This window comes from Trematomus bernacchii, unplaced genomic scaffold, assembly GCF_902827165.1.
Source record: "Trematomus bernacchii unplaced genomic scaffold, fTreBer1.1, whole genome shotgun sequence".
In the NCBI taxonomy this organism is placed as follows: Eukaryota; Metazoa; Chordata; class Actinopteri; order Perciformes; family Nototheniidae; genus Trematomus; species Trematomus bernacchii.
The window spans coordinates 930,996-958,036 of record NW_022987792.1 but is presented as its reverse complement, the minus strand read 5'-3'; the positions used below and the strand labels follow the sequence as shown (position 1 = coordinate 958,036).

The following is a 27,041-nucleotide window of genomic DNA, read 5'->3' as shown; positions in this document are numbered from 1 at the left end:
TTAGTCAGTACTTCTACTTTTACCAGAGTATTTTTAAACACGAGTATCTGTACTTCTACTTGAGTAAAGGATGTGTGTACTTTTGCCATCTCTGGGGACAGTGCTACCATACTAGAGATGCATAGGTTCTCGTATAGGTATTCAAAATCATTCTCAGACCTATGGGGTGGCTGTAGCTCAGGAGTTAGATGGTCATCCACCAATCAGATGATGGATCAATCCTCAACCCCTGCAGTCAACATGTTGATGTTTCATTGGGCAAGATACTTAACCCCAAATTGCTTCGAATGGCCAGCAGTGTGTGAGTGTGTGTGAATGTTAGCCTCCCTGAGCAGGTGGTATCTTGTACGGATGCCTCTGTATGAATGTGTGTAAATGGGTGAATGCTGACTTGTAAATGAAAAGTGCTTCAGGTTGTCGTCTAGCTGTTAACCTTCAGTTCAACTGTTCATATGTTGATATCCAGCCCTATTCTCATTCTTCACAAATGCAAGGCCCCATGTGTCTGGATCAAGCAGCACTCGTAAATGTTACTATTGAAACGGAAGACATTTACAATCAATCGTATAATACCATCAAAGTAATCAACCTTGGGGAAGCTAATTAATGTGTGCACTAAGTTCTACAGATCCATATTACAGTGATATTTAAGCATGACATTCCCAAAACATGGAAAAATAAATAGCTTTGAAGTGACATGTTATCCCACAGAGACATTATTGAATTGCAGCACAAATACTGTTTATACATAGGCTACCGTATTTTCCGGACTACAAGTCGCACCTGAGTATAAGTTGCTCTTGTTAAAAAAACGTGTCGTTAAGAGAAAAAAACATATATAAGTCGCTTCGGTGTATAAGTTGGTGGAGCTGGCATGTAGTGGGGATTGGTCCCCATGCTGAGGACCCGGGTTCAAATCCTTTCTGTCTCCTCCTTTCAACATTGTTACTTCAACTATGGCACTGGCTGCCAAATAAAATCTTGCAACATTACATTACATTACATTACATTACATGTTACTTGTTAGACGCTTTTATCCAAAGCGACTTACATACTCAATACTGTGGACAATCCCCACAGGAGCAATTTGGGGCGAAGTGTCTCAGGGACACAACGACATGCTGACTGCAGTGGGGTTTGAACCTGTGCTCCCCTGATCCGAACACCAACGCACTAACCCATTGCGCCACACGCCTTACAAAAATGTTAAAGACAAGAGAAAATAGTTTTGAGGGGTTGTAAAGACTGGAAAACATTTTTTTTTATGTATTCATATATTTTACAGGGACAGTGCACATTAATCAACATTTCTGTAAAGTTAGCCAAGAGGCTATTTTTCGTAGTCCCTGGACAGATTTTGTAAGTCAACCAAGTAAATACAATCACATAAAAACATGAAACATACAGTCCTGGAAATATTATTATATAAACCAAACGGAACAATAAAACAAAAAACACAAAAAAAGAACATGTTGAAACACAGGCAGTGTAGATTCTATAACTGCAGTCCATTGACCATATACTTCAAAGGTGACATTATGCTAATTTTCAGGTTGTATTTTGGTTGTCGACTAGAACATGTTTACGTGCTTTAATATTACAAAATATATATATCTGCCTTGCTGCGTGGACAGGTATACTCAGAGGTTTTCACCCTCTGTGTCTGTTCTCCCTCCAGAGCCCCTGCCTTCCTCCCGCCCAGTTCTGCTCTGATTGGTCAGGGTTTCTTCTGTGTTTTCTGTGCTCTCAGCATCTCTGCACCGTCATTGCCGCCAGGGATGACTGCAATAGCCTAAGCAGCACTTTCTACCTATATATAGTGTACAGTAGTTGTGACGTCACAGCCATACCAAAGTCATGGTGTCTTGTTTTAAAGGCACAGTATCTGAGAAAGTGGGCTTTGTGGATTGAACATTAAAGACATGAAATCTCACCTTTTTACACGAAGGGACCTTTAACGGAGAAACATTTGTGAAATAATAGCTAAGTCTCTGATTTGTGAACATGCGTTGATAACATCGTCATCTTCACAGTGTTTGTTTCCTTTGTAACAACCTGTCATCCCTTTTATATGTCTTTTAACGACATACAGTGTAACTCAAAGTGTGATTGCTCTGCTGCCAAACCAATCAGAGAGAACATTGATTAGCAGCGTTTTCCCTTTGCTTCCAGTTGACTGTGTAGTGAAGTTCTATAATGATGTGAGGATGATTTTCACCGCATCGATTCACACATCAATGTATCGAAGCATTAAAGACAACTACATCTAAAAACACATACCCCTCTATAAATAATAAAAACGCCCTCAGAGAGTGGCTGAATGGCGTTATTAAGACTTTGACCTTTGGAGGCAATTATCAGCAGGGTCTAATAGTCTGTGTTTGGCAGTGTCAGCTGTGTGAATGGCTGTGAGTTGGTATGCGAGGAGAGATGATCGATTGGATGACACATCTGCGTGGAACAGGTGCCGCTCTGCTTTCCTCTCTTTGTCCACGCTCGCTCGCTGCAGCTGGGTCTGGTTGCACCCTCCGCCTGCTCTTGGCTTTATCTGCTTTCAATGGCTGAAGATTACATTGCCACGCAGCCAAAAAACGCTCTCCCCTGCCAACCTGCTGCTCCTTCACTCGTGGAAAACATACAAGTCCCAACTGATGAAAACTAAGGAACATCTCTCACCTCGTTCTCCTAATCTGTAAAACAGTGGTTACTGGATAATTAAACCTTCTGTCATTACTAGGCTATACTATTATCTTTCGAGTTTTCTGTGCCTATTAGCTCTTATCTGTGCTTACGTATGTGCTTTTGTGTGTTCATGGGTTTGTATGAGGCTTTTAATTGGACATACGTGTTTTAAAATGTGCTGCTTATGTGTTAATTATGCACATGTGCTTTTTCTGTGCTTATGTTTTCTTCTAATGCCATCAATATGCCAGTGACTGCTGATTTAAAAATAAGTATTTATGGCTCAATCTGGCACACTTACATGATGGACTCAAGTGCTCATGTTAATTAATGTGCATTTTCCCAACTGAAATGAATAAATCCAAAAAACACACACATTCACAATATATATTTTTCAGATTATGGCATTTTCATAAATTGAAATTCAACTTTTTTTCCAATATTGTACACATTTTTTTATTTATTTCAAATAGTCATGAGATCATACAATACAAAAACGTACCCTTACGACAAAACATACCGAACACCGAGATACCGATACAAATGAAGAAAGAAAGAAGGAAAATAAAGAGTGATCAACAGGAGAAGTCACAACCTTGAGAGTTTAAAAAAACGTGCGTATTCTTAACGAGTTTGTACTTGCTGTAACCATAATGCTATTGGTGACCAATCCATAACAAACTCACCAACAGTTCTTCTTAACACCTATGAGAACTTGCACGCCATTTGCATAATGGACATCTGTTTTTCAAACCATGCTAAAATATCACATTATTATTTAAGATGCCAAATGTGAAAGTTATCCCATAGTAGTCAAATATCACATCAATATTTCATACCCATATTTGTAAGGTTAATTAAGCAATAGCTCACGACAGGCCGTGGTATATGCTCATTATATCACAGCTAAGGGGCGTGGTTCGGCCCGACGCGAAGCGAGCAGTTTGCTTTTCAGCCCAACTGTATACAGTTTTTCTCAGACGCGGAGGGATACTGACTTGTTGTGAAAAGTAACTACAATTCTACCCGTGGTATACGCTCAGTATATCACGGCTGAGAACCAATCAGATTGCTTGATTTGACTTGTCCATTTTATAAAATACAATAAATGCTGAGTGATAAATACACATTATAATTGACAAATGAATCTGTAACTTAATACTTTTTTCACATGTAGATCTGTATAGTGGCTACATAAGGTGTTTATTTAAATGTGCATGCCCACACTTGAGAGATAGCTAAACAGGTAGTTCACGCAGTTGATGTCACTCTTATTACGTAGATCCTTTTTACACAATGTTTGACTATTATGTATGTATTTATGTATTCTGACACACAGGCAGACGTGGTTAATTCTCCCTCAGCACATGTAATTTCCACAGGTCACTTATCAACATATAGCCTTCACGCCTCCCTCTGACACCCACTGCCTGCCTTTTAATGTCTGTATAACCTTATGTTGTATATGCCTTTTGAAATTAGAATTAGCAGAGTCTATGAAGAATGACTAGACAAAGTACAACAATTCTATATTTCACCAAGCTCTGCCACAGCTAGAGTAGCGTTGTGCAGAGAGAGAGATGTGTTCAGGCTCCGGTGTGCTGGAATGAGACGCCACTCACCATTAGTGCGAGCTGCAGAAGCTGTGGATGGGATTCAAATGTAAATACGGCTCAGTCATCAGCTTATTGTTACGCAATAACCTTGTGCAATTTCTCTCTCGCTGCTTGTGTGCTACTGTCACATGCTGTGTTATAAAACTTGAAAAATACTGCTTTCAATATGCAATTTAAGACTGAAATACTGCATCTGTTTGTGTATCAGACTCAGAGTGCTTTGAGTTTTCTGTAGTCCTAGATAAAGTAATGATAGTGTGTGTGTGTGTGTGTGTGTGTGTGTGTGTGTGTGTGTGTGTGTGTGTGTGTGTGTGTGTGTGTGTGTGTGTGTGTGTGTGTGTGTGTGTGTGTGTGTGTGTGTGTGTGTGTGTGTGTGTGGTGTGTGTGTGTGTGTGTGTGTGTGTGTGTGTGTGTGTGTGTGTGTGTGTGTGTGTGTGTGTGTGTGTGTGTGTGTGTGTGTGTGTGTGTGTGTGTGTGTGTGTGTGTGTGTGTGTGTGTGTGTGTGTGTGTGTGTGTGTGTGTGTGTGTGTGTGTGTGTGTGTGTGTGTGTGTGTGTGTGTGTGTGTGTGTGTGTGTGGCAAGCTGACTAGTGGATTAGGTCTGTCCGATGGCAGAAGGAGAGGGATCTCCTTTGACAGTGTGGTAGTTAGCCCATCTGTCTATAATCAGCTGTGTGTGTGTGTGCTGCTGCTGCTGCTGCTGCTATGGTTGTACTTTCCACCAGGTGGTCAACAGTACCCTGATGCAGACTTTTGAGGGACGTTGAGCTTGTGATTTCCTACTTGCCAGATAATCTTAACTCTTAAACAGCTGCCTGGAATCGACTGGTTAAAAGTATTGGATTAATCACCGAACCAAGAGAAAATAAACTGTCAATTTGTAATTTTTCTGTGCAGCTCTGACAAGAAAGCCAACACACTCTCTTCTCACGTTTTCCCCCCATCTCTTCTCTTTGAACCTGACAATCATTAATCCCTGCATGCGGTCTCCACTTCATGTGCGTTCCACATATGAATCAGGAGATACATACAAGGCCTATATTTAGAATTCTTGTCATGCAATCATCTACTTCCCAGTCATCTTATAGACAGCTAGGAGGATTGGAAGCGGGGAAATAGTTCCCATCGGATTAATTATGCTTCCTCTGATCATCTGGATCTTTTTGCTGTGGATGGTATATTGTGTGTCAGTTATGGATGGCTGGAACAACACCCGTCTGTTGGTCTTTCTGCTCCCCATACATGCTGCTCTCTGTGGGCTTTGCTTTGAAGAGACTCACAGATGCAGTGGGGAAATGGGCAGAAGCTCTATACGGCAAAGACCACCATGAAGATGAAACACTATGAGTAGGCTCTGCTCTGTGGGACTTAGTGTTGAAGTGAGTCCGTCTTGACTGGACTTTGGCCAATACAAAAAACTAATAATAATAATAATAATAAAAATCTAACTTTTCTTTTTTTGTATGTAGCACTTAAAGGGTTTTTGGCTTATTGAAAACAAATCTAAATGCAGGACTCTTGCTTTTTTGTGTTTGTAACTTTATGGTTGATTGCTGTTATTGTAAGTCATGTTCATCAGCCAAAACATATGTTGTGTAATATATTGTCTGCGTTGTGTCTAAGCGTCATATTCTCTTGTGCCCAATGTTTGTGATATTTTACAGATGCCCTTTTGTGAGTTTTTGAGTTTTATTTTCCCTGTAGTGTGTTATATACAGGGGTGCACATAACTGGTACGCAGGTACGCATGCGCGGCAACAATCTGAAATGCGTACCGTCACTTGTGTCACAAAGCGCATTTGCGTACCGACGTAAATGTGAAGCTTTTCCAGAAGGCGGTTAGTTCACCGGACGACAGAGTCGGTCTCCGTGTGCACAGACAGGGCTGCTGTTAACGTCGGTCTGTACAGCAGCCCTGCGCTAAAACAGCTGATCACAACGTTCACACGCGCCGCGGTCACGAAGCTCTGTACTCTACTGACGCCACCCCCCCCGTTGACAATCGCGAAGCGGTGTACTCCACTGACGCCACCCCCCCCCCGTTAACAATCGAGAAGCGCTGTACTCCACTGACGCCCCCCCCCCGTTAACAATGGTCAGAAGTTGGAGTACCAAACACTGACTCCAGGTACTCATCTGAGGACCTCACTGAGAAAGTTGTGTGCACACCCCTGGTTATATAGATCGTTGTGCATGTAAATGGTCTGCAAAGAGTGAAATCCCTGTGTTCCCTCCAGAGGAAGTTTCTCTCCCACACACTCCCCCCCCCCCCCCCCCCCCCCCCCCCCCCCCTAGCGCTCCAACACATTGTACGTGATAGGCTAAGGGGAGGGACATCTCTAAGCGGTTGGCCAATCACTGCCTGTGCTGCAGCACCTCTTTTCACCCTCTGTCTGAAACCAGAGCCCAGTCTGCTCTGATTGGTTAGCTGGCCGCCTGTATGAGAAAAACAAAGAGCTTTTTGAACATGAATCCTCTTTCACAGTACGGGAACAGAATACATGAATGAAACCTGAAAATAAGCATCATTTTAAGTTGACAAAATGAAGGAATACCGACACAAATGATCCAGTGTTCCTAACTCTAATGTGTTTCTCTGTCTCTGCAGGGAACCTCGGCCGCGTTGACTACATCAGTGAGTTTGAGTTTGACCTCTTCATCCGACCCGACACCTGCAACCCCCGCTTCAGAGTGTGGTTCAACTTCACCGTGGAGAACGTCCGCGAGACACAGGTCAGCACATCTCTTGTACTCCGATACTAACAATCTCTAAAGCTTCTCTACCACTTTCATATTTTATTCCATAATAAGCACATTTAAACCGAAGCTACCAAGTGCTCTGTTTCTCCACACTCATGCTGTGGAAATGTGTTGTTAGTGGGAACACTCGTAAGCCCTGTTGTTCTGCAATGGGTTGGGCCTTTCTCATAAGGGCGGGCTATGACTAAAGCCAGTGGTGTGCAAGATTGACGATTGTTTTAATGAACAAAAACGTATCTTCTACACTTCACCTCTCGATAAGAAGCATTGTAATGTAGACAATGTTAGGGTTAAATGCTTTGAGACCTCTCTTTCACTAGTGTCATACTTTTACTGTATCAACAAATGTGCTGCATTGTTGGTATAAGGTATGTTGTTACTTATATAAAGCCAAGATTTAGTTGGATCCAATTTGATAAAGATATAAGCAATAGCTTCAGTATTAATGAGAGAAAAGCCTTGCTTTAAAAGGCAGTACCATGAACAGCATGAGATGCGGCATTTTCTCGTGACAACTATAACAACTTGTAATAAAATCAAGGCTTTGAAAGGGCATTTTTTTGGTTCGTACCCAAAAAAGAATTAGTCATCATAGTAATTTATATATTTAAAGATCCTTATAGGACACCAGGTTGTGTTTCCGTTCTGAAATAATATTCTGGATCATTTCGCTCTGTTTTTTTTCTTCTACTGGATGTCCACATTGCTACAGTCAGCAGAAGATGTTACCACTTTGAAATAGTGCTATGATTAGATATTATACAGTTCATGTCTTACAAATACAATTTGTGAAGATCCTTTTAACACATTTCAATGCATTCAATGTTGTGCCCATAACACCCCCAAAGTTGTTCCTCCTCAGAATTGAGGCAGTCATCTATTTCCTTCCTCTTTTCTCGTCACAGCCTTCGAGCTTGACTCTGCCACTAGCGAGCTCTGAGCTCTGTGATTGGCTGACAGAGGTGGTCACATGCCACAGAGATACACTGTATGTGGGTACAGTGAGTGTGGCTTCGGGGGGATGGAGGCTTGTTCTCTTCTATTTGAAAACTTAGCAGGATAAGAAGAAGGTAAAATTGACAATCTTGGCATTTACTGTAAGTCGACTGCTGCCGTGTAACATGTACGCATACTGGCTTGTCAGGATTAGGTACGAGGCAAACAAAAAAGGAGAGATAAAGTTTAGAGATAGTGTGAAGACAGAGGGAGTAGGATAGAAAAGGTAAACATATTGACAAAATGAGAGCGAGAAAAAGGTGTGGATGAATACAGAGCATGCTGTTGCTGCTGTCTTCCTGTAGTGTCCGACCCAGCCTATCAGCCCATCTCCCTGCAGTGCTGTAGTCAGCACTAATCACATTTTATGGCTCTGAGATGAATGGGAGGCCTCGGCTTGGAGCCTGATCGATCCCAGGGCCAGATAGACCAGCATGCAGTCTGCTGCCCGGCCAACAGGATATTTGCTGCTGTGGCAAAATGACAGAGAAAGTGTGGGAGCGAGGTGGAGAGGAAGCGATCGCGGGAGGGGAATATGACACACAAGATTGATAAATATCCTGTGTATGATCACACTATGTACACTGGCACATGCTAAGCTTACATGTGAACAAACATTTCCATTGGACACTTCCACGCTCTCAATCCATAGGGCCCCTCTTTTATAGAAACCTGTTTCTTATCTGTCCAATTTCCTTCTTCTAAGAGGCCTTGTGTGAATTTAATCTACTCCAGTAGAAGGTGTTGTGGTTAAGTGCTGCCTGTGCATTTGGCCAAGGTGTGAGTGTTTATTTTATGTGTGTGTGTATATACTGACGCTGTGATTATATTGTGCCTGGAAACGTCAGAATTCACAGAAATCTTTGGTCTACACCCTAATGATTGTAATATTGATTTGATGGAGGAAACAAAAATGAAGCTGAGAAATTAAAGAGACACAAAATAATTACATGAGTAAATAAAGCAACTAAGTGTAGCTATGTGGGGAGAGGCTGTGCTATAGAGATATCAGTGGGTTCCAGGGGAGAACTGGGCTGTTGGAGTGTTTCATCCAGCTAAGCCTTGCTAACTCTCAGCCTGAGCCAGGGGAATGGGGAACAGTAAAAGCCCGTGATATTGGAAGTGAGATGGCCATTTTGAAGGAATGTAAGCTGGTGAAACAGATTTGGTCTGCCTCAATCAGCTTAGCAGCTTTGTGGAAATTGGCTTCACCGTAGCACCGGTTATGATGGATGGCTGGATGGATGAATGTCTCTTTTTTTGTATGTCCTTTCTTTTTTGTGTGTTTTTCAAACCACTCACTTACCTCAAAGACTCAGACCAATTCTGGGAGCGTTGGTTTGCAATGAACGGGACAATGGGACACAGTTTGAGGTTTTGCTTGGCGCTGTGTGTTTTCTTCGGGTCTCTCTCTGAGTCTTCACTGGGCCTCATGAAGACATACAGTCTGTGTTTCACTACATCTCCTTCTTGATACGATAACTTACTTAAAGTAGCCTACACCAAATCTAATGTTGATTTCAATTGCTCTTTGGATGTTCCCATGACTCTGTTTGGGAAGTCGTTCTTTCAACTACAATATGCTTTAGGTCTTAAGGTATAAGCTATAATCTGAGAAGAACATGCTCAAATGTTTGTTTTTGTTGTTCAGAGCATTTAATCAGCATATTAACATCTACAGTATTTCAGAATTGTTTATCCCACTTAAGGCAGCGTTCTCATGAATTTCCCAGTCCAGAAATAAATTGTTCGATCGTTCTGAATTCCCATCATCATACAACAACTTATTTGTGTTGTTTTTGACCAAATACCTGTTATGCTTTATTGGTTAAATATGACATTCCTATCAGCCTAAGTCATACTTTGTGTTAACTGTCAATAAGCAACATTTTTCACAGGTGTGCTCAAATACAGCCTCACAGAGCCTCCTGTGTGCTAAGTTATCTTACTGTATCTGTGATTGACAAATGACCAATGTATATATTACCCATTTTAGTTCCACCTACAGTATCAAATGTTTTTTCTGATCATTTCTACTGCTTGTCTTTTATAACCATACATGCATTATCTATTTTAGTTACAAGTATACCCCTTTGCCTACTTAGTCATCATCCAAATACTAACTCACACTTGGTGCTACACAGTGTATCTTGGCCAGTAATGGCCAGGAAAATGTTCTCCCATCTCATATTCTGAATAAAATAACAGGGGACCATTAAAAAAGTTTTCGCCGGATGTCCAAACCGAGTGAATTTTAACCTGACAGCTACTTCTACTTAATTTCAACTTCTGCCGATGTTATGACCAGAAACCAGTGGATGAGTTGATATGACACCCCATTGGGTAAGTTGATATGCCGTTCCATTCTGCTGTAGGGTGTGCTTGATGTCAGGCTCCGTGAAGGGCACGGCTGTGAGCTATTATCATAGGAGCCTTCAGGGAGCCATTCATAGAAGACAGGCAGTAAAACCTTGCGCCCAGTGCCTTCAACTCCTCCAGCTCTTCCAAATGCTGCAGGGGTGATTTGTAAGCCTCACTTGTCCAGGGAAAGCACAGTGCACGGCGGTTACTCTCCATAATCAGGAAAGAGGACGAACTGAAGCAGAATAGGCCATGTGTTACCTAGAATCCCTAAAGAACTGTCATCCCTTCACTGTTTCAGACTCACTCACCTCTTTGAAATCCGTCATCAATTATGTTATGCAATTTGTCGAGGGGGAAAAGTTGGATGGCACATCAAATGAAACATTAAATAGGATGTTAAAGCTATCACAGAGCCATTATGGATGACGATAATCAACCTGTTCTTCTTTTATTCAGCCACTATGAGGCAGTTATATAAATCAGTTCAGAATGTGATCAGATATCACATGTCATAATACCTAATTGAGTTTAAAAGGCCTTCTCACATCCTCGACAAAGTGTCACTTTCTAAATGTGTAATTGACTTATCAGTTTGAAAGATACCTCATTAATATGCTGATGTCTTGTGCTTAAGCAGACACAAAAGGAACAAAGTTAAGAAGAGTGAGTGAATGAGAGAAAGACAGAGAGATAGGGAGACAGCAGTGCAAGAGTAGGGTAATGGATGTGATGCACATTGATTTTTTTTTTCCATCCAGAGGAGACAAGCAGGAAGAGAGGGGAAAGGAGGAGGAGGAGGAGGAGGAGGAGTGGTGTATTTACGAGAAATGACTTCTTCATGTAAGCAATACATTTCCCTCCCATCCTAAATAAAGCACGTTGGCGGAAGTTCTGGGAAGTCAGCTGCTGGTCGTGGTGTGTAACATCAAAGCCAGCCTCCATAATAGGGCTTCTTATCTGAACTCACTGCTTCATCAGCTCTGGACAATGTTCTGGCGTAGAAAGCCTGTCTCGGCTATGTGGATCAACACATGTTCCCAATCTGGTTATACTGTATATCCGCATCTAGTTCACCTCTGTTTCATCCCTCGTTTCCTCTGTGTCCCTTGCATCTTTTCACTGTCATGTCTGTGTTGTAATGTCCTTCAGCATGTGACAGAGGCAGAAGAAGACAGACAGGTCTCTGGCACACATTATTGGATGAACATAAGCTAATCATTGCTGGCATAGCATGGCCATGAGTGTGCAGTGCAGGCAGCTGATTGGTGGCAGTTTCTCGAAGCCCCAAGGAAGTGCGTCAGGCTTTAAATGAAATGTTCTTGGTGGCTAAAAGGTGGTATTACATTCTCGTGTCAGTGATGTCATTTGGGCATAACAATAGCTGGTACCCATTGACTTACGCTTGGAACGAGACATCTGTAAATCAGTGGATTTTTTTTTTTTTTAACCCCTATCAAGTTGCTAGGACGAACTCTTGAGTGGATCTAGATTTAAATCATTAGAGTTTAAAAGTTTTATGCTGTATGGTCGAATCCAGTTATCCGAGTTATTTTCCCTCTACATTAATTAGCATGAGCCGAAAATGGACAACATTGATGGAGCGGATTAGTGGCTTGGTGTAAGAAAAACGCAAGTGCACATGTTCTTTGGGCCCCATGGATGCCAAAGATCCAGGGAATATCCGGGGAAGATCTAGGATAGATCAAGGGAAGATCCAAGGAAGATCCAGGGAATATCAAGGAAATATCTAGAGAAGATCCAGTAAAGATCCAGGGAAGATCCAGGGAAGATCTAGGGAAGATCTAGGGAAGATCCAGGGAAGATCCAGGGAAGATCTAGGAAAGATCCAGGAAATATCTAGAGAAGATCCAGTAAAGATCCAGTAAAGATCCAGGGAAGATCTAGGGAAGATCTAGGGAAGATCTAGGGAAGATCCAGGGAAGATCTAGAGAAGATCTAGAGAAGATCCAAAGAAGATCCAGGGAAGATCCAGGGAAGATCCAGGGAAGATCTAGGAGAGATCAAAGGGAAGATCCAGGAAATATCTAGAGAAGATCCAGTAAAGATCCAGGGAAGATCCAAAGAAGATCCAGGGAAGATCCAGGGAAGATCCAGGGAAGATCCAGGGAAGATCCAGGGAAGATCTAGAGAAGATCTAGGAGAGATCAAAGGAAAGATCCAGGAAATATCTAGAGAAGATCCAGTAAAGATCCAGGGAAGATCCAGGGAAGATCCAGGGAAGATCCAGGGAAGATCCAGGGAAGATCCAGGGAAGATCTAGAGAAGATCTAGGAGAGATCAAAGGAAAGATCCAGGAAATATCTAGAGAAGATCCAGTAAAGATCCAGGGAAGATCTAGGGAAGGTCCAAAGAAGATCCAGGGGATGTCCAGGAAAGATCCAGGTGAGTTCTAGGAAAGATCCAGAGAAAATCCAGAGAAGAATAACTAGGGAACATCCCGGTATTTTCGTTGGCTTCATGCACCCCTAAGCAACTGTCATAGGAACGAAAGGGGCCCTGTATCCAGTTCTCTTCATACTTCCATGGGTGGGGCTGCCGGTGGGAGGGTGCTGGATATGTAGCTCTACTGTCAACAACATTCACAAAGGGAAGGGCTCATGCAAATTCACAAAGATTCACTGTCAAACTCACAAATACAAATCCACTTACATGCTTATCAACAGGTCTACTTGTCTCCTTGCCCTGTCTGCCTTAAAGAGTATGCATTTGCCTTTTTTCCCCCTGTCTGCTTCTGCACCATATGGCACAAGGTAGATAGGCATATACCCTCTGCTTTTGGTCTTCTTCTTCTTCAGAAGTTCAATTTCTTAAGCTGCCCCTCTCTACAGGCTCCAAAGAAGAGACATTGGCTTCTGTGTCACTCTGCCAAAGGGACTATTTCACTTCACAAACACTACACAGGCCCACAAAGTTTAGGATCCTCCTTTCAAACCCCAGAAGGAACTTGTGGAAAGACATGTGAGGTTTTGAAAGACATCAGACAGCTGTGTCAGGGAGCGTAGGGTATCGTAAGTGACCCTGTTCTGTTAGAGCGAACTAAGGCATGCTTCCTTATTGTCAGGGCTGATGCTCCCCAGATCAGTTCATAATGACATGGACAAAAGGATATGACAACAGAACAGAATGAATTTTCAAATTGTCTTCCTGATAGCAAAATGAGTTTTCCCTGGGTTATCTCTGCTGACGCAAGGTTCCTTATCAAAATTCATTGCTTTATTTTTAGCTTGATTCACTTTAAAAGGAGGCACAGAGCTTAAGGTTATGTTTTGAAATAAAGCAGACACTCTTTCTACATCGCATTTGGATTCACTTTATTCAAACAGCAGAGACTTATGCATAGCTCTTAGCTCACAGTCCCAGGACTTGTTAAAAATACAATATGCATGCCTGATATAACACATTTTCCTTTTGATCTGGAACAATCGTCTCTTTGCAGTACTCTTTTTTCACAAATGTATGACCTACAGTCGAGGCAACTTGTACGTTTGGGATCTCTGCTTTTGTGTGATATGTCAGGAAACAGCTTGTAGTTTGCCACGTGTTTGGCTGGCAGGGGAACATCTGTAGAGGGATTGGTGTGTGGGCCCATCAAGACAGTCATCAGTGGGCCATCCACTCGGAGCCCAGCAATATGGTGGAGTGATATTCTGCCAAAGTGGACTCTGGTTGCTAATTTCGCGAATCAAGGCGCAGAGTGCAAAGAGCAGTCAAGTGCACGAGAGAGTGTTAGTAAACTTTTGGTATTCTAGTTGCAAACAGGAAGGGATTACACTTGTGTGGCCTTATTCATACACACTATAATAAAGGGCACACATGCCTTTAGAGGTTACAATTCAGTTTGTCTTTTGATGGTTTTGACTTAGAGGCAGGTGGTGGCAGGAGCCCAGGAGGCCTTTGCTGTCATTGAATAGAGAGAGCAGGGTTGCAAGCCACAGCGTTGAATGAAAATAAAGGGGTAAGCACAGTGAAAGAAATGAGCAGATTGAGCTGCTGTCAATTGTACTCTAAAGGGGACATATTCTGCTCATATGCAGGTTCATATAGTATTTAGTGTCTCTACTGGGACATGTCTCTCTGCTTTAATGTTCAAAAACCTCTTTGTTTTTCTCATACTGCCTGTGCTGCAGCACCTCTTTTCACCCTCTGTCTGAAACCAGAGCCCAGTCTGCTCTGATTGGTGAGCTGGCGTGGGAGAGAGAATCTCCCTCTGGAGGGAATTTTGTGATTTTAGCCTTTTGCTGACTGTTCACAAAAACCTAAAGGAAAAACCCCAATAAACATAATAAGGCCTCTTTAACCTGAATATTTGCAATGCGTCCATATCTAACCTGCCACCTAATCGTTTCCATTTGTCACAGCTTTACTTATGAAGCCAAGAAAACTGATGAGCTGCTTGCATTTAGAAAAGATGTAAATAAACCAGGCAAGAAGGACATAGTGGTGAGCAGAAGGGGAAGGAGAAAAGTGATGCTGATGTTCCAGGGGAAGGCTTGGTTGGGTGGCTTGGTGAGGGCCTTAGCTGCTGTGCATCTGCATGAAATGATGAGCCTGGTGTCAGGACATGGATCATCCTTTTACACGGAGTAATGAATACAGATTGCACACCGGATAGAGAGGCTCTGCAATCTGCTGCACCACAAATGAAACAACTGCCGTTCTAATCAAATAGTCTTTTCATGCCAGCGCAGCCCTCAACTTGGGCTAAATTCAATTCCAGATTTGCAGATTTGTGGGTTGGGGGTTGGAGAGATGCAGGAGGCAAGGGGGAGTTATAAATGTTGTAATTAGAGTATTGTTTAATGTGTATGTGTGTAGACGCGTGTGATGTGTGTACATTGGTGTGGGGGAGGGGGAGCTCCCTGGCATCGTGTTGTCGTTAACCACTTGGTTATTTTAGATAGCAGTCGGAGGAATGGGTCCAATCACAAAGACACACACACACACACACACACACACACACACACACACACACACACACACACACACACACACACACACACACACACACACACACACACACACACACACACACACACTCGTGCACAAATGCCACACGTTTAGCTAATTATGCCAACTAGTGGCTTGGGAGAACACGTTGTCTGTATTCTGTATTTAGGGAACAGCGAGGAGCTTTGAAGGAGAGCCGCAGTGCCTCTTTGATGCTGCTTTTGTGTTTTGTTTGTGTGGTTTAATAATTTAATCAAGCCAAACGTCCTCCTTCTCTCTGTAACTGTCTGTTGGTGGAGGCTAATTACTCTGCAGATTGTTCTCCTGGTGCTAGAGATGAGAGTTTAGATCCAGAGGGGGGGAGGGGGTGCTGATGGCTGTAATTGAACAGTGTGCTGATGGGCTGAGATGTCTGTCGACTGCTGTTTTATTGTTTTGGGAGGCTGCTGACGAGCTACTATTCTAATATGCGCCATCTGATGAGAACGCCTGCAATGTTTGCCTTTCCTTTACATTCTATATATCATTCTATCTATATCTCTGGCTATTACACAATATTACATTTGTAAAAGTATTGTTGTCACACTTTTTGCGATTGCTGTGAGAAACAACTTATTGTTAGGTAGGTACAGTAGAGTAAAGGGAATATTTAAAGAGAACTATACAAGTTCACCAAGGGAAAACAACATTATATTTGCTAAAGTTTAAAGTGGACCTATCATGCTATATTATAATAATATAGTGTAGGACCATACCTATATAAGGCATATTTATACTTTTTTTTTTTCAAAATACCAAACAGATCATGCATTTTAGCCATGCCTCATTTTGCTCAATTTGAAAAATGTTAGCTCTGTTTTTGCAAGGGCTGATTCTTTGAGAACAGCACCACCTACAGGCCTGGCATATGTACTACAGCGTCTCCAGCGCTTTCGAACGGCAATGCCGTGGTTGTCTCCTCCTGATTGGTGGAGTTGGCCCAATAGCCGTAGCACCACCGTCCTGACGTCAGGACAGTGTTCAAATCTGGATCAGTTTTTATCAGATCCGTTGCAGCCCCTTTTTTAGAGATTTGGGTATGGAGGAAAATAGAGAGGGTTGTGTTTTCTGACACTTGGTGAGTTCCCTGGAACACCGGGGACACATATTCATGTAGAAAAGACGTACAAAAGTGCATTTTGCATGATAGCTCCCCTTTAAGTTGTATTACTACATAACAACATTTGTAAAACTGTGTGTGATTGCTGAGAGAAACAACTTATTGTTACGACGAGTAGAGAGGAATATTCTAAGAAAGTTGACCAAGAGAAAACAACATTACATTTGCTTAAAGTTCAAGTATTATTTTAAAACAGTATGCGATTGAGAAACACATATTGTTACATCGAGTAGAGGGGGACATTTAAAAAGGAGTCTAAAAGATTACTATTATATTTGCTAAAGTTCAAGTATTATTATTAAATAACAACGTTTTAAAAACTGTGCGATTGCTGAGAGAACAACTCATGGCGCGTTTCCACTACAGCGCGGAGCACGGTTTAAGAGGGCTGTGACGTCAGCGGCCCGTTTTTGGTTGCGTTTCCACTTGGCCTAGTACCGGCCGGCGGGTCCTAATTCACAGTTTTTCTGGCCTCATAAAATCGTGGGTCTAGGGCCAGAGACAACGAGGCTGAGTCGGGCTGAGTATGCTAAACTAGAGAGAGCGTCGCTGGCAAGGGGGCAACAACTACAACAAGATGGACATATTTGACCGTGATTTAATTGTAATACACGTTTCAAAATGATGCCGAAGTAACAACATACTGATACCGGTTAGTAAAAACCATGAATTAATGCTTTGACAAGTCTGCAGACAGACGGCAGGGGAAACACCTTTTAAAATGCGTGTTTTCTAAATGGAGATTGGCTAAGCTAACGCAGTATATGCTCTGACCGTCCACACTCACAACAACGGCCTATACAGACATAAATAAACCAGCGACTGTATTCACCATGACACAGGCAGTCTGTGGTGTGTACTTGTTTAACTTTTGTCTAGTTTCTGAACATATATAAGGAGCTGTGAGCTCTGAGTGCTAACAGCTAACGGCTGTGTTGTTTTTCTGGGGTTCTCATTGAAGATGACGTCACGGCTCCGCCTACACTGCGTTACTATAGATACTACCCCAGTTCCTAAACTGTAATGGAAATGCGCCATAAAGTGAGCCAGTCCTAACGAGGCCTAGCCATACCGAGCGAGGCCGAGCGAGGCCGTGTAGTGGAAATGCGCCATTATTGTCTGACGAGTAGAAGGGAATATTTAAAGAGAAGTATAAAAGTTTACCAAGGGAAAAATATAGTCTATCTGCTAAAGTTCAAGTAATTATTTAAGTTAAAATATTATTAAATCATTTAAAAAAAACGTGTTGCCATTGCAAAGAGAAACACCTCATTGTTACGACCAGTAGAAGGGAATATTTAAAGATTACATTAAGGTAAATCAATATTATATCTGCTAAAGTTCAGGAATTATTACTTTTCTGAAACTGTGTGCGATTGCTGAGAGAAACAACCTATTGCATGACGAGAAGAAGGGGATATTTAAAGAGAAGTACAAAAGTTTACCAGAGGAAAACAAATATGGAGTGAGATTAGATAAGAGGAGTGGTAGCAAGTCATATTATAATACAATACACCATGAGCAACCAACAGCCATTTAACTGGTGGAATTCTCTGTGATTTATTGCTATTGATGAAGGCCTATATTGCCTCTAGATCTTCACAGATTGTTTTATGAGCTTTCTTTGCCATAGTGGGAGGTTCATACTCTTCTCCAATACATAGAGAATGCAACCTTCTTTTCCCATTTGCGGTATCAGTCTAAATCACAGCGCATGCCAGATCCATTCAAACATACTGCATAGTGACTGACATACCACATTGATTAAAAGAGCATTTAGTGTTACACTGCTACAATATTCCTCTCTCTTGCTATTAACATTTATATAGAACGTATACTCTCTAGGGATTGAAGTGTATTTAAAGTTCAACTTCTTTAACTACGTCTATGATCTGGGTCTCTGAGCTTCTTTCCGATCTTTATTAACGTCACACATCTGAAAACACGGCTGATTAAAAAATCCCCTGTTGCTGTGTTTAGTCAGCAATAATAACAGCTGACCGTTCCGCCATGGTCTTGAAGATTTCATCCCCCATCCAGAGCTAGGCCGAACCGTGTAACTGATTAGATTTCAATGCTGCTGGCTCTAATTAGTGTTCGTGTAATCAAATCAACAGACAGACTGGATTAGTATGTACAACTCTACTGTATAATGGTACACACTCTACAGGGGATGAATACATCCTCGTCAGAAAGGAATTTTAGCAAGTGTTTGGAAGTTGTAATGGAAAGGTGTGAGCCAGCCCTATCCATCTTCACTATTGGTGCTTGATGCATTGTAACAATACAAAAGTCTACTGTAGCATTACGTGTAATCTTTATACCCAGATATCTGCATATAAGAGCTGTATCTGTAGACTACTGGTCAAGATGTCTTTATGTCTTAGGATCCCCATTAGCACTAGCATGAGCATTAGCTGTTCTTCCTGGGGTCCTCACACACACAAAACATACATAAACATACATACAACACAATTAAAACAAAACAGCTCGTAAAAATAAAAATAAAATGGTCATCCAAGGCCAAACAAAAGCAAATACAAATAAGTGTACATAATAATATATACATACATACCCACAGGCACAGTTCAATTTTACTTTAGATATGAAGAGAAGTCGTATTTGTATCAGCTTTGGTTGGATGTAGTCAGTATAAGAACACAAAAAGGCGAATGCATTGGCAGAAATGCACTAATGAGATTTTGCAAGATGGTTATTGTTGTTTTTTTTCATCTCTCCATTCATATACATTTATTTATTAAAATAGATTAACCGTAAAGGTCGTTTCTTGCAATTCAAGTTGGTAATTTAAATGTACCAGTGAATGGAAGACAAATGATTGGCCCACATATCAATACAGATATCCACTGGCTATAAGGGAACACCCAGTTGCAAATAAACTCATTGTTCACTTTTTGTTGATTGATCTTCATCAGGTCAATTAGATATACAGTAACACCTGCAACATCGCATGTGACCACCAGAGCCTACATCATTGTAAGACGACAACTGATCGGTAGAGAATGCATAATGTACTTGCTGTCAAATTGTCAAGGACCAGTATTTATTCATCCTAGAATGTCATGTGCACTTTTACTCACATGGTTCAAGTGTTGATGCATGTAGATTTGTTTTTCGTTGGTATTTCTAAGTTTACTATTAGTGATTTTTAATGAAAGTGAAAGCTATAATGCAAAAGTCCATTTGATTCCAGGCGGTCAATTTAAGGCAAAGATGACCCTTTTTTTTATTTTGTATTACAGAAATTATGTAAAGTAGTGTTTAGCCTTGCAATCTATTGTGGTTTTTTAAATATGTGTATCAAGAAGCCAAGACACAGGGAGTGGTGAAGTGTTGGCTCCTGTGGGTTGTTTCACTGCTGATTTGATGGTGTGGTTTTTTTGGAGGAGACAATTTAATGTGGTTAGGTCAAGTCAGTTTGGTTCATTTACTCTATTCACTGTCATTGACATTATGTGGTGCTTTAGCTGCTGGTGGGATGGCGGACTCTGCTGTGAGTTGAGACATTTATAGCTACTGTCGTGGCGACTGCATACATGCTACGCTGCTAACACACTCATATATATAGTATGATATAATGTGATGGCCTTGGAGCTAGAGTACAGTGTGTGTGTGTGTGTGTGTGTGTGTGTGTCTGTGTTTGTGTGTGTCTGTGATATGTTGCAGCTCACGTAGAGCTCTATCTCCTGGCAGCACCTGGTGTCAGCACTGTGCGCCACAATAAATCAAGACTGTCGTGTCACATTTGTGGTGTGTGTGTGTGTGTGTGTGTGTGTGTGTGTGCTTTGTCCATTTCTGGTGCCTGCAGGTATATATTCAGAAGCTGAATGTCAATAAAACAAAACGGCGATTATTCAGGCTGGTTGGCTGAGGTGTGTGTGTGTGTGTGTGTGTGTGTGTGTGTGTGTGTGTGTGTGTGTGTGTGTGTGTGTGTGTGTGTGTGTGTGTGTGTGTGTGTGTGTGTGTGTGTGTGTGTGTGTGTGTGTGTGTGTGTGTGTGTGTGTGTGTGTGTGTGTGTGTGTGTGTGTGTGTGTGTGTGTGTGTGTGTGTGTGTGTGTGTGTGTGTGTGTGTGTGTGTGTGTGTGTGTGTGTGTGTGTGTGTGTGTGTGTGTGTGTGTGTGTGTGTCAGAGCCCCTGGGGGATCCAACTTCCTGTTCTGTGATGCCTTGGTCACATCTGCTATGAATGTTTCATGTCTCACTGCTAGTAACCCGCTTTGGGTTCACACAACAGCACACACACACACACACACACACACACACACACACACACACACACACACACACACACACACCTACAACATCAGTATCCTGCAATGTGAATAGTTTAGACTTCCATTAACTGTGACATTGTGTATCCTTAGTTTCATCAGTACAAATGCATTTTAATCATTCAACTGCAATTAACCAGCAATTTATCTTTTCATTATGCATAGTGCAGTTGGCTCTGCATATAAATAACTGCACAATTCTCTAAACCAAAAACTTAATATGGCAAAAACAGAGAGTTTGGGAAATAGCAATCAAACAGTTATATATTGTATGGCACGTGTTAGATTGTTCGATATCAGTTTCAACTTGTGTATGGCTTGTAAAGATCAGATCAGATCTAAGTCTGTGAGATTGTTAATGGAGGGTTGTTCCCCAACCATCTCATGACATAAAACAGGGAATACCTTCAGAGGCATTTCTAAAACCTGGTCAGAGTAGGTTGTGGATTATTTATCGTTGCCATAAAACTGGACCTTCATGCCTGATTTGTATTGACACGCCTCTCTATAGTGCTACTTGCACTCTTTTCAGTAAAAGCAATTTAATGGCGAGCAAATATCTTACAAAAATAGAAGCGATTTAACAAAATTAGAAGATAACGTACCATGTTGCTATGTTGTCTGTTAGTAACTGACCTTGCCCAATATGTTACAGTTGGACCTGTTCATTCTCTGCATGGCTACACTCATACAGAGGACTAGACGCTGAAACAATTTAAGCAGAATAAACTTTCTAAGGATTTTCTGTAAAGCAGGATTCAGATTAGGGATCACAGTATGGTAAAGACACCTTCCTGCTTTGTTTAGCATGCATGTGTGAAACCTCCACCATGGCAGCAGGGAGTTTTTCGAGAGTAAACAGATGTTGTTTGTCTTTGTGATGTCGAGATTTAGCATCTCAAGGGATGCAGCGGACCTGTGCTTTCCTGTAAGCTCACAGAGGAATCAGAGATGGAAATAGCTCAAACAGATGAACAGTGTTTCACAAGAAAAGTGAGACGAGGGTTATTGTTTTTACACAGCAGTGCTCGTGGACAATATGGTGTTGTGGTTGTATCACTTGTAAAAATGAAATACTTATGGCTCAAAGGATGGTCTCACTATTTGTGTAGGAGGTAGACATATTTATATACAGTATATGTTTGTTTTACATCATTTTTCTAATTATGCTATTTCCTCTTACGATCTTTTCATTAACGGGTTGTCTTTTTGCACCCGGGTGAAAATAGCTACACCACAACTATTCAGCTATTTACACCGACCCCACCCCATTAATAGCTACATTGGCTATTTACACCCTGAGTGAATGTAGCATAATTGACTATAGACACCCGGTTGTAAATAGCATTGTTGACTATGTTGAATTACGGCTCTTTGAAGGGAGCCGGATCTTATGGCTCCGTTCCTTTTCGAGAGCCGTTCAAAAGAGCCGTTTTTTGTCTAGGGGGCGGGGTTAATAGGTTTATCTGCGAAATAATCACCAGGATAATGATTGACTGTAAAGCCAGAAATCTACTTTTACTCACCGAAAAATGTATAACTTGCTACATCTCTCAGCCAGCCAAACTACTACTCAAGCAGCATGCGCTATGCCATCATTTATGGCAAATTTGCCTTCAGGATAGCAAGTTCCCGTAAAGGCGAGTGGATTTATGGCAGGCAGTGAACCAACGATAAAAAGAACGGCTCTCACCAAGTACGACTCGGTTCCCTTTGTTCGTACCAAAGAGCCGTTCAAAAGAATCGGATCGTTCGCAAACGTAACATCACTAATTGACTATAGAGACCCGGGTGCAAATAGCATCATTTGGCGCATTTCCACTACACGGCCTCGCACGGCCTCGCTCGGTATGGCTACGCCTCGTTAGGACTGGCTCACTTTATGGCGCATTTCCATTACAGTTTAGGAACTGGGGTAGTATCTATAGTAACGCAGTGTAGGCGGAGCCGTGACGTCATCTTCAATGAGAACCCCAGAAAAACAACACAGCCGTTAGCTGTTAGCACTCAGAGCTCACAGCTCCTCATATCTGTTCAGAAACTAGACAAAAGTTAAACAAGTACAAACCACAGACTGCCTGTGTCATGGAGAATACAGTCGCTGCTTTATTTATGTCTGTATAGGCCGTTGTTGTGAGTGTGGACGGTCGGAGCATATACTGCGTTAGCTTAGCCAATCTCCATTTAGAAAACACGCATTTTAAAAGGTTTTTCGCCTGCCGTCTGTCTGCAGACTTGTCAAAGCATTAATTCATGGTTTTTACTAACCGGTATCAGTATGTTGTTACTTCGGCATCATTTTGAAACGTGTATTACAATTAAATCACGGTCAAATATGTCCATCTTGTTGTAGTTGTTGCCCCCTTGCCAGCGATGCTCTCTCTAGTTTAGCATACTCAGCCCGACTCAGCCTCGTTGTCTCTGGCCCTAGACCCACGATTTTATGAGGCCAGAAAAACTGTGAATTAGGACCCGCCGGCCGGCACTAGGCCAAGTGGAAACGCAACCAAAGACGGGCCGCTGACGTCACAGCCCTCTTAAACCGTGCTCCGCGCTGTAGTGGAAACGCGCCAATTGACTATAGACACCCGATAGGCAAATAGCATCTGCCTTTCTTTAATGTACTTGTAATGTGTGCATTTTGAATTATACAGTTATCAATAAATTGCATGAATTACTTAAAAAGCCCCACAAAGCATCATTGTGATTTAAAAAAAACTATTTTACCTTTCTTTTCTTTGGGTGGTATACATGTGTATAAGTCTGGAATAACAAAATGTCAATAAATATTTCTATTTGATTATTTATCATTAAAATCCCCCAAAACTAATATGATAAAAACACATTTATGCTATAATTGCCAAACTGGTCCAGGTACTAATGGATTAGAGTATATTTCTGAAGGGTAAACCCACCCATAGCACTAAAGCTCAATGTGTAAAGTTTATGAATTTGCTTTATCTTTCTGATGAAATGGGGACGCCTGTATAGATGATAGGAGAGTAGAACATAAATAGCAGGAAACATTGTGTTCCCTCCACTTTAATTGTCCTATCGTCGTTAGCCAAACTAGAACACTGACAGCCTATGTGTGCTGTCAAAACTCTGCGTCCCCGAGGAAAAGCTTTCCTCTGTGGGTACTGGATCTGGCAAGCATACGTCAGTACACTCATATGAAAAGCCTGAAATGTCAAGGACCAAAGGAACAAGGGAAGACAATGAAATGGGGGAAGACACAGATAAAAAAGACGGAGAAGTTTTATGTATAATGAGCAGTTGGGAATGTGAGGATGGCTGAATTAATCAGACCGCTGGAGCTCATACAAAGTAGGCAGAATGCTTTTCATGTGACAAATGTGTAATTAAGAATGATTTTATAACCCCCCTCCCCTCCCTACACACAGTATACACACACCCCTTGATGGACTAGAGGTGGGTGGGAGAAACAAAGCTTCTGTGTGTGTTTATGTCTGAGAGGGAGTGTGTGTGAGAGTGAGATGAGATGGAGGCTTTAATTACAGTCCTATTAGAATAACAGCAGCGCCCATCGCTCACTGATGCTGAGTGATGGGATGGGATGTTTTCATTTTGGCATCTTGCCTCTTTTTTTGTCTTTTCGATGTGACACCATATTTTCAGCCAGAACATGTGGATTTGAAAGATTTCAGCCCACACTCACAATATATTTATTTTGACTGCTCATATTATCAGCAACAGCAGAGATGGTTGATCACTGGCTGAATACACTCACTGTTGTCTGGCACGGTTTGGTTCACATGTCTTTGGATTTGAATAGTTTTGAAGGGGTGTGGGCAAAGAAACTTTGAAAGAAACTGGATCATCCTTAAGGCTCACTTTTTATTTAAAATGTCCACCAAAGAATACAGAGAGCAGATACATTGCTTTAGACTGTTTTTCTATGTAAACAATCCAGCACCAGTCACTTTTACGCTGCTATGGACCATTTTGAACTCCCATTGGCACTATGTACATCATAGCTTTTATATATATCATGCTTACTTGAAGTAAACGTTTTTTTTGTGTTTTTTTTTGGTAAATTATTGAGTGTTCTTGCATTTTAATGTGTGAGTTTTGGGACTGTAAGAAACAGTATTTCGATCTTTCTGTGTGTACAAACATATTTTGAGATTGACAATTAAGTTGACTTTGACTTTGACTTTGACTTTGAGTGGTGAAATGAAATAAAGTACATTTTCCGAAGTACAATTTTGAGGTACATTAGGCCTCGACTCAACTACATTTTGGAAGCCAATATTGTACTTTTTACTTAATAACATGTACTGTATCTGACAGCTTAAGTTAGTTTTCAGATTCAGATGATCATTTATACAAAATACAAATCAACTGATAAATAAACGTTGACATATCATTTAATGGTAAGATATCCAGCAGCAGTATACAAAATAATTCAAGTTAACAGCCTTGATAGACGCATACATGTATAAATCAGTGATCCAGTGGTTTAATATGTGAAGATCCCTTCGCTTTGCTCCACGATCACCCTGTATGGTTTTCTCTTTTCATTAATGACCGCCCTGTTGCACATTATTCCGCGTATTACTCGGCCACATGCTAAATAAACCGTCGACTTGACTCACAATATGAATCATAAATTATTTTACCGAAAAAACAGTGCGTTGCACAACGTAACAATTTGGCAAAAACAACGCAACTTAAAATGAAGGCAGCACTGAGCGAGGTTTTCTGTAACTGTCCAAGTCTGTTCATATTTTCTTTTACATTTACCAGTCTTTAACCCTCCTGTCATGTTCAGGTCAAATCTGACCGATTTACTACTCTCATAAATATTGCCAGGGTGTCCGCGGGGTCTTAAAAAGTATTAAAAGTTGATAAATAAATTTAGCGAAAATTAAGGCTATTAAAAAGTATTACAAATAATTAAAGGGCATTTTCCAAGGTAGCTTGTTTTCAATAAGTATATGAATTGTCCAAAGAGGTTGTATTCTACAGTGTGCCTGAATGTAATCATTGCGTAGGTGTGTAGTGTGATTCTGTGTAGTTTATTTATGGCATCCCGTTGGGTTTGACGTCATCTGAACAGGACATCGCACGCTCACTGCTTGATAGCGTGCGAAGGTCCGTTTACGCCGGTTGTTAAACAACATCGTTATGGGGAAATGCAAGTCTGCGTCCAAATGGTTGGAAGATAAGGAGGAAGGACAATCAATACTGTATATAGTCAATGTGAGGTAAAGTGTGTCGCCAAGGTAACCGGTTAAAACTCAAAGTGGCGATGAGGTCTTAAAATGTATGGAAAGGGTCTTAAAAAAGGTCTTAAAAGGGATTACATGTGACTTCAGGATTCCTGCATATACCCTGATTGTGTTTAAGATTTGATTCAAGGCCTTATGATATCCTCTACAGTAGGTCATTGAACGTATAAACTACTGATCACCTCTTTCAGTTAATTTTTAGAAATCGAATGTATTATTATTATTATTATTACTCCTACATGTTTTCTTTTATCCAACCATCGCTCCCCACCCACCTCGTCCTAAACTTGACTGATTTTCATCTTAAATATTGTGTTTAACATTTGATTCAAGGCCTTAAAGACTATTAAACACCTGCACTTTTCCATAAACATTCATTTGATTGAGGACTTAATGGAGCTCCAGTACACCCAGCTGTATACTCATTCATATAGACCAGTAGTATGAGGCATTGTTTACATCTTTAAATGGTGTTAAATGCAATGTATATGGTTCTTGTGTTAATGTAAGAGCAGTGACAAACACAACAGGAGGGTTAAACACTGCCAGGATCAACCAGTCTTAAACCTCAAATCGACCATTCACAATTGAGTATTCAACTCAAGTAATTTTTGCATTTGGTAGTTTAAATGTATTTTGATGGCAATCCTTTTTTACTTTGCCTTAAAGGTGGGGTAGGTAATTTTGGAGAAACCAGCTCGAGTGCGCTAGAATTTGAAAATACACAGCCGGAAGAAATCTGCCACTTCCTTACAGAGCCCCTCCTCCAACACACACGAACGTGCACATGACCAATGAGGGCACGAGATAAGTTTGTGCACAGATGGAAGGCTGACAGGCAGGTAGGCCATCCAGTTATTTTAGCCGGGCCGGCTCAAATGATTGGTCGTGCTTTTTACAGTACTACAGCTTCCACAGATGACATTTTTTTATGGATTTTTAGTCAAAGCA

The 27,041-nt window shown here is 41.4% G+C and overlaps 1 protein-coding gene across 1 annotated transcript in view; it reads left to right on the top strand.

Moving 5' to 3' along the window:
* The window catches only part of agbl4 (ATP/GTP binding protein-like 4), a 227,676-nt gene that overhangs the window by 23,576 nt on the left and 177,059 nt on the right, over positions 1-27,041 (top strand). Inside the window, exon 3 of the mRNA XM_034149706.1 lies at positions 6,906-7,030. Within this exon, the coding sequence (XP_034005597.1) occupies positions 6,906-7,030 (125 nt within the window). The remainder of the gene's footprint in view (positions 1-6,905; positions 7,031-27,041) is intronic.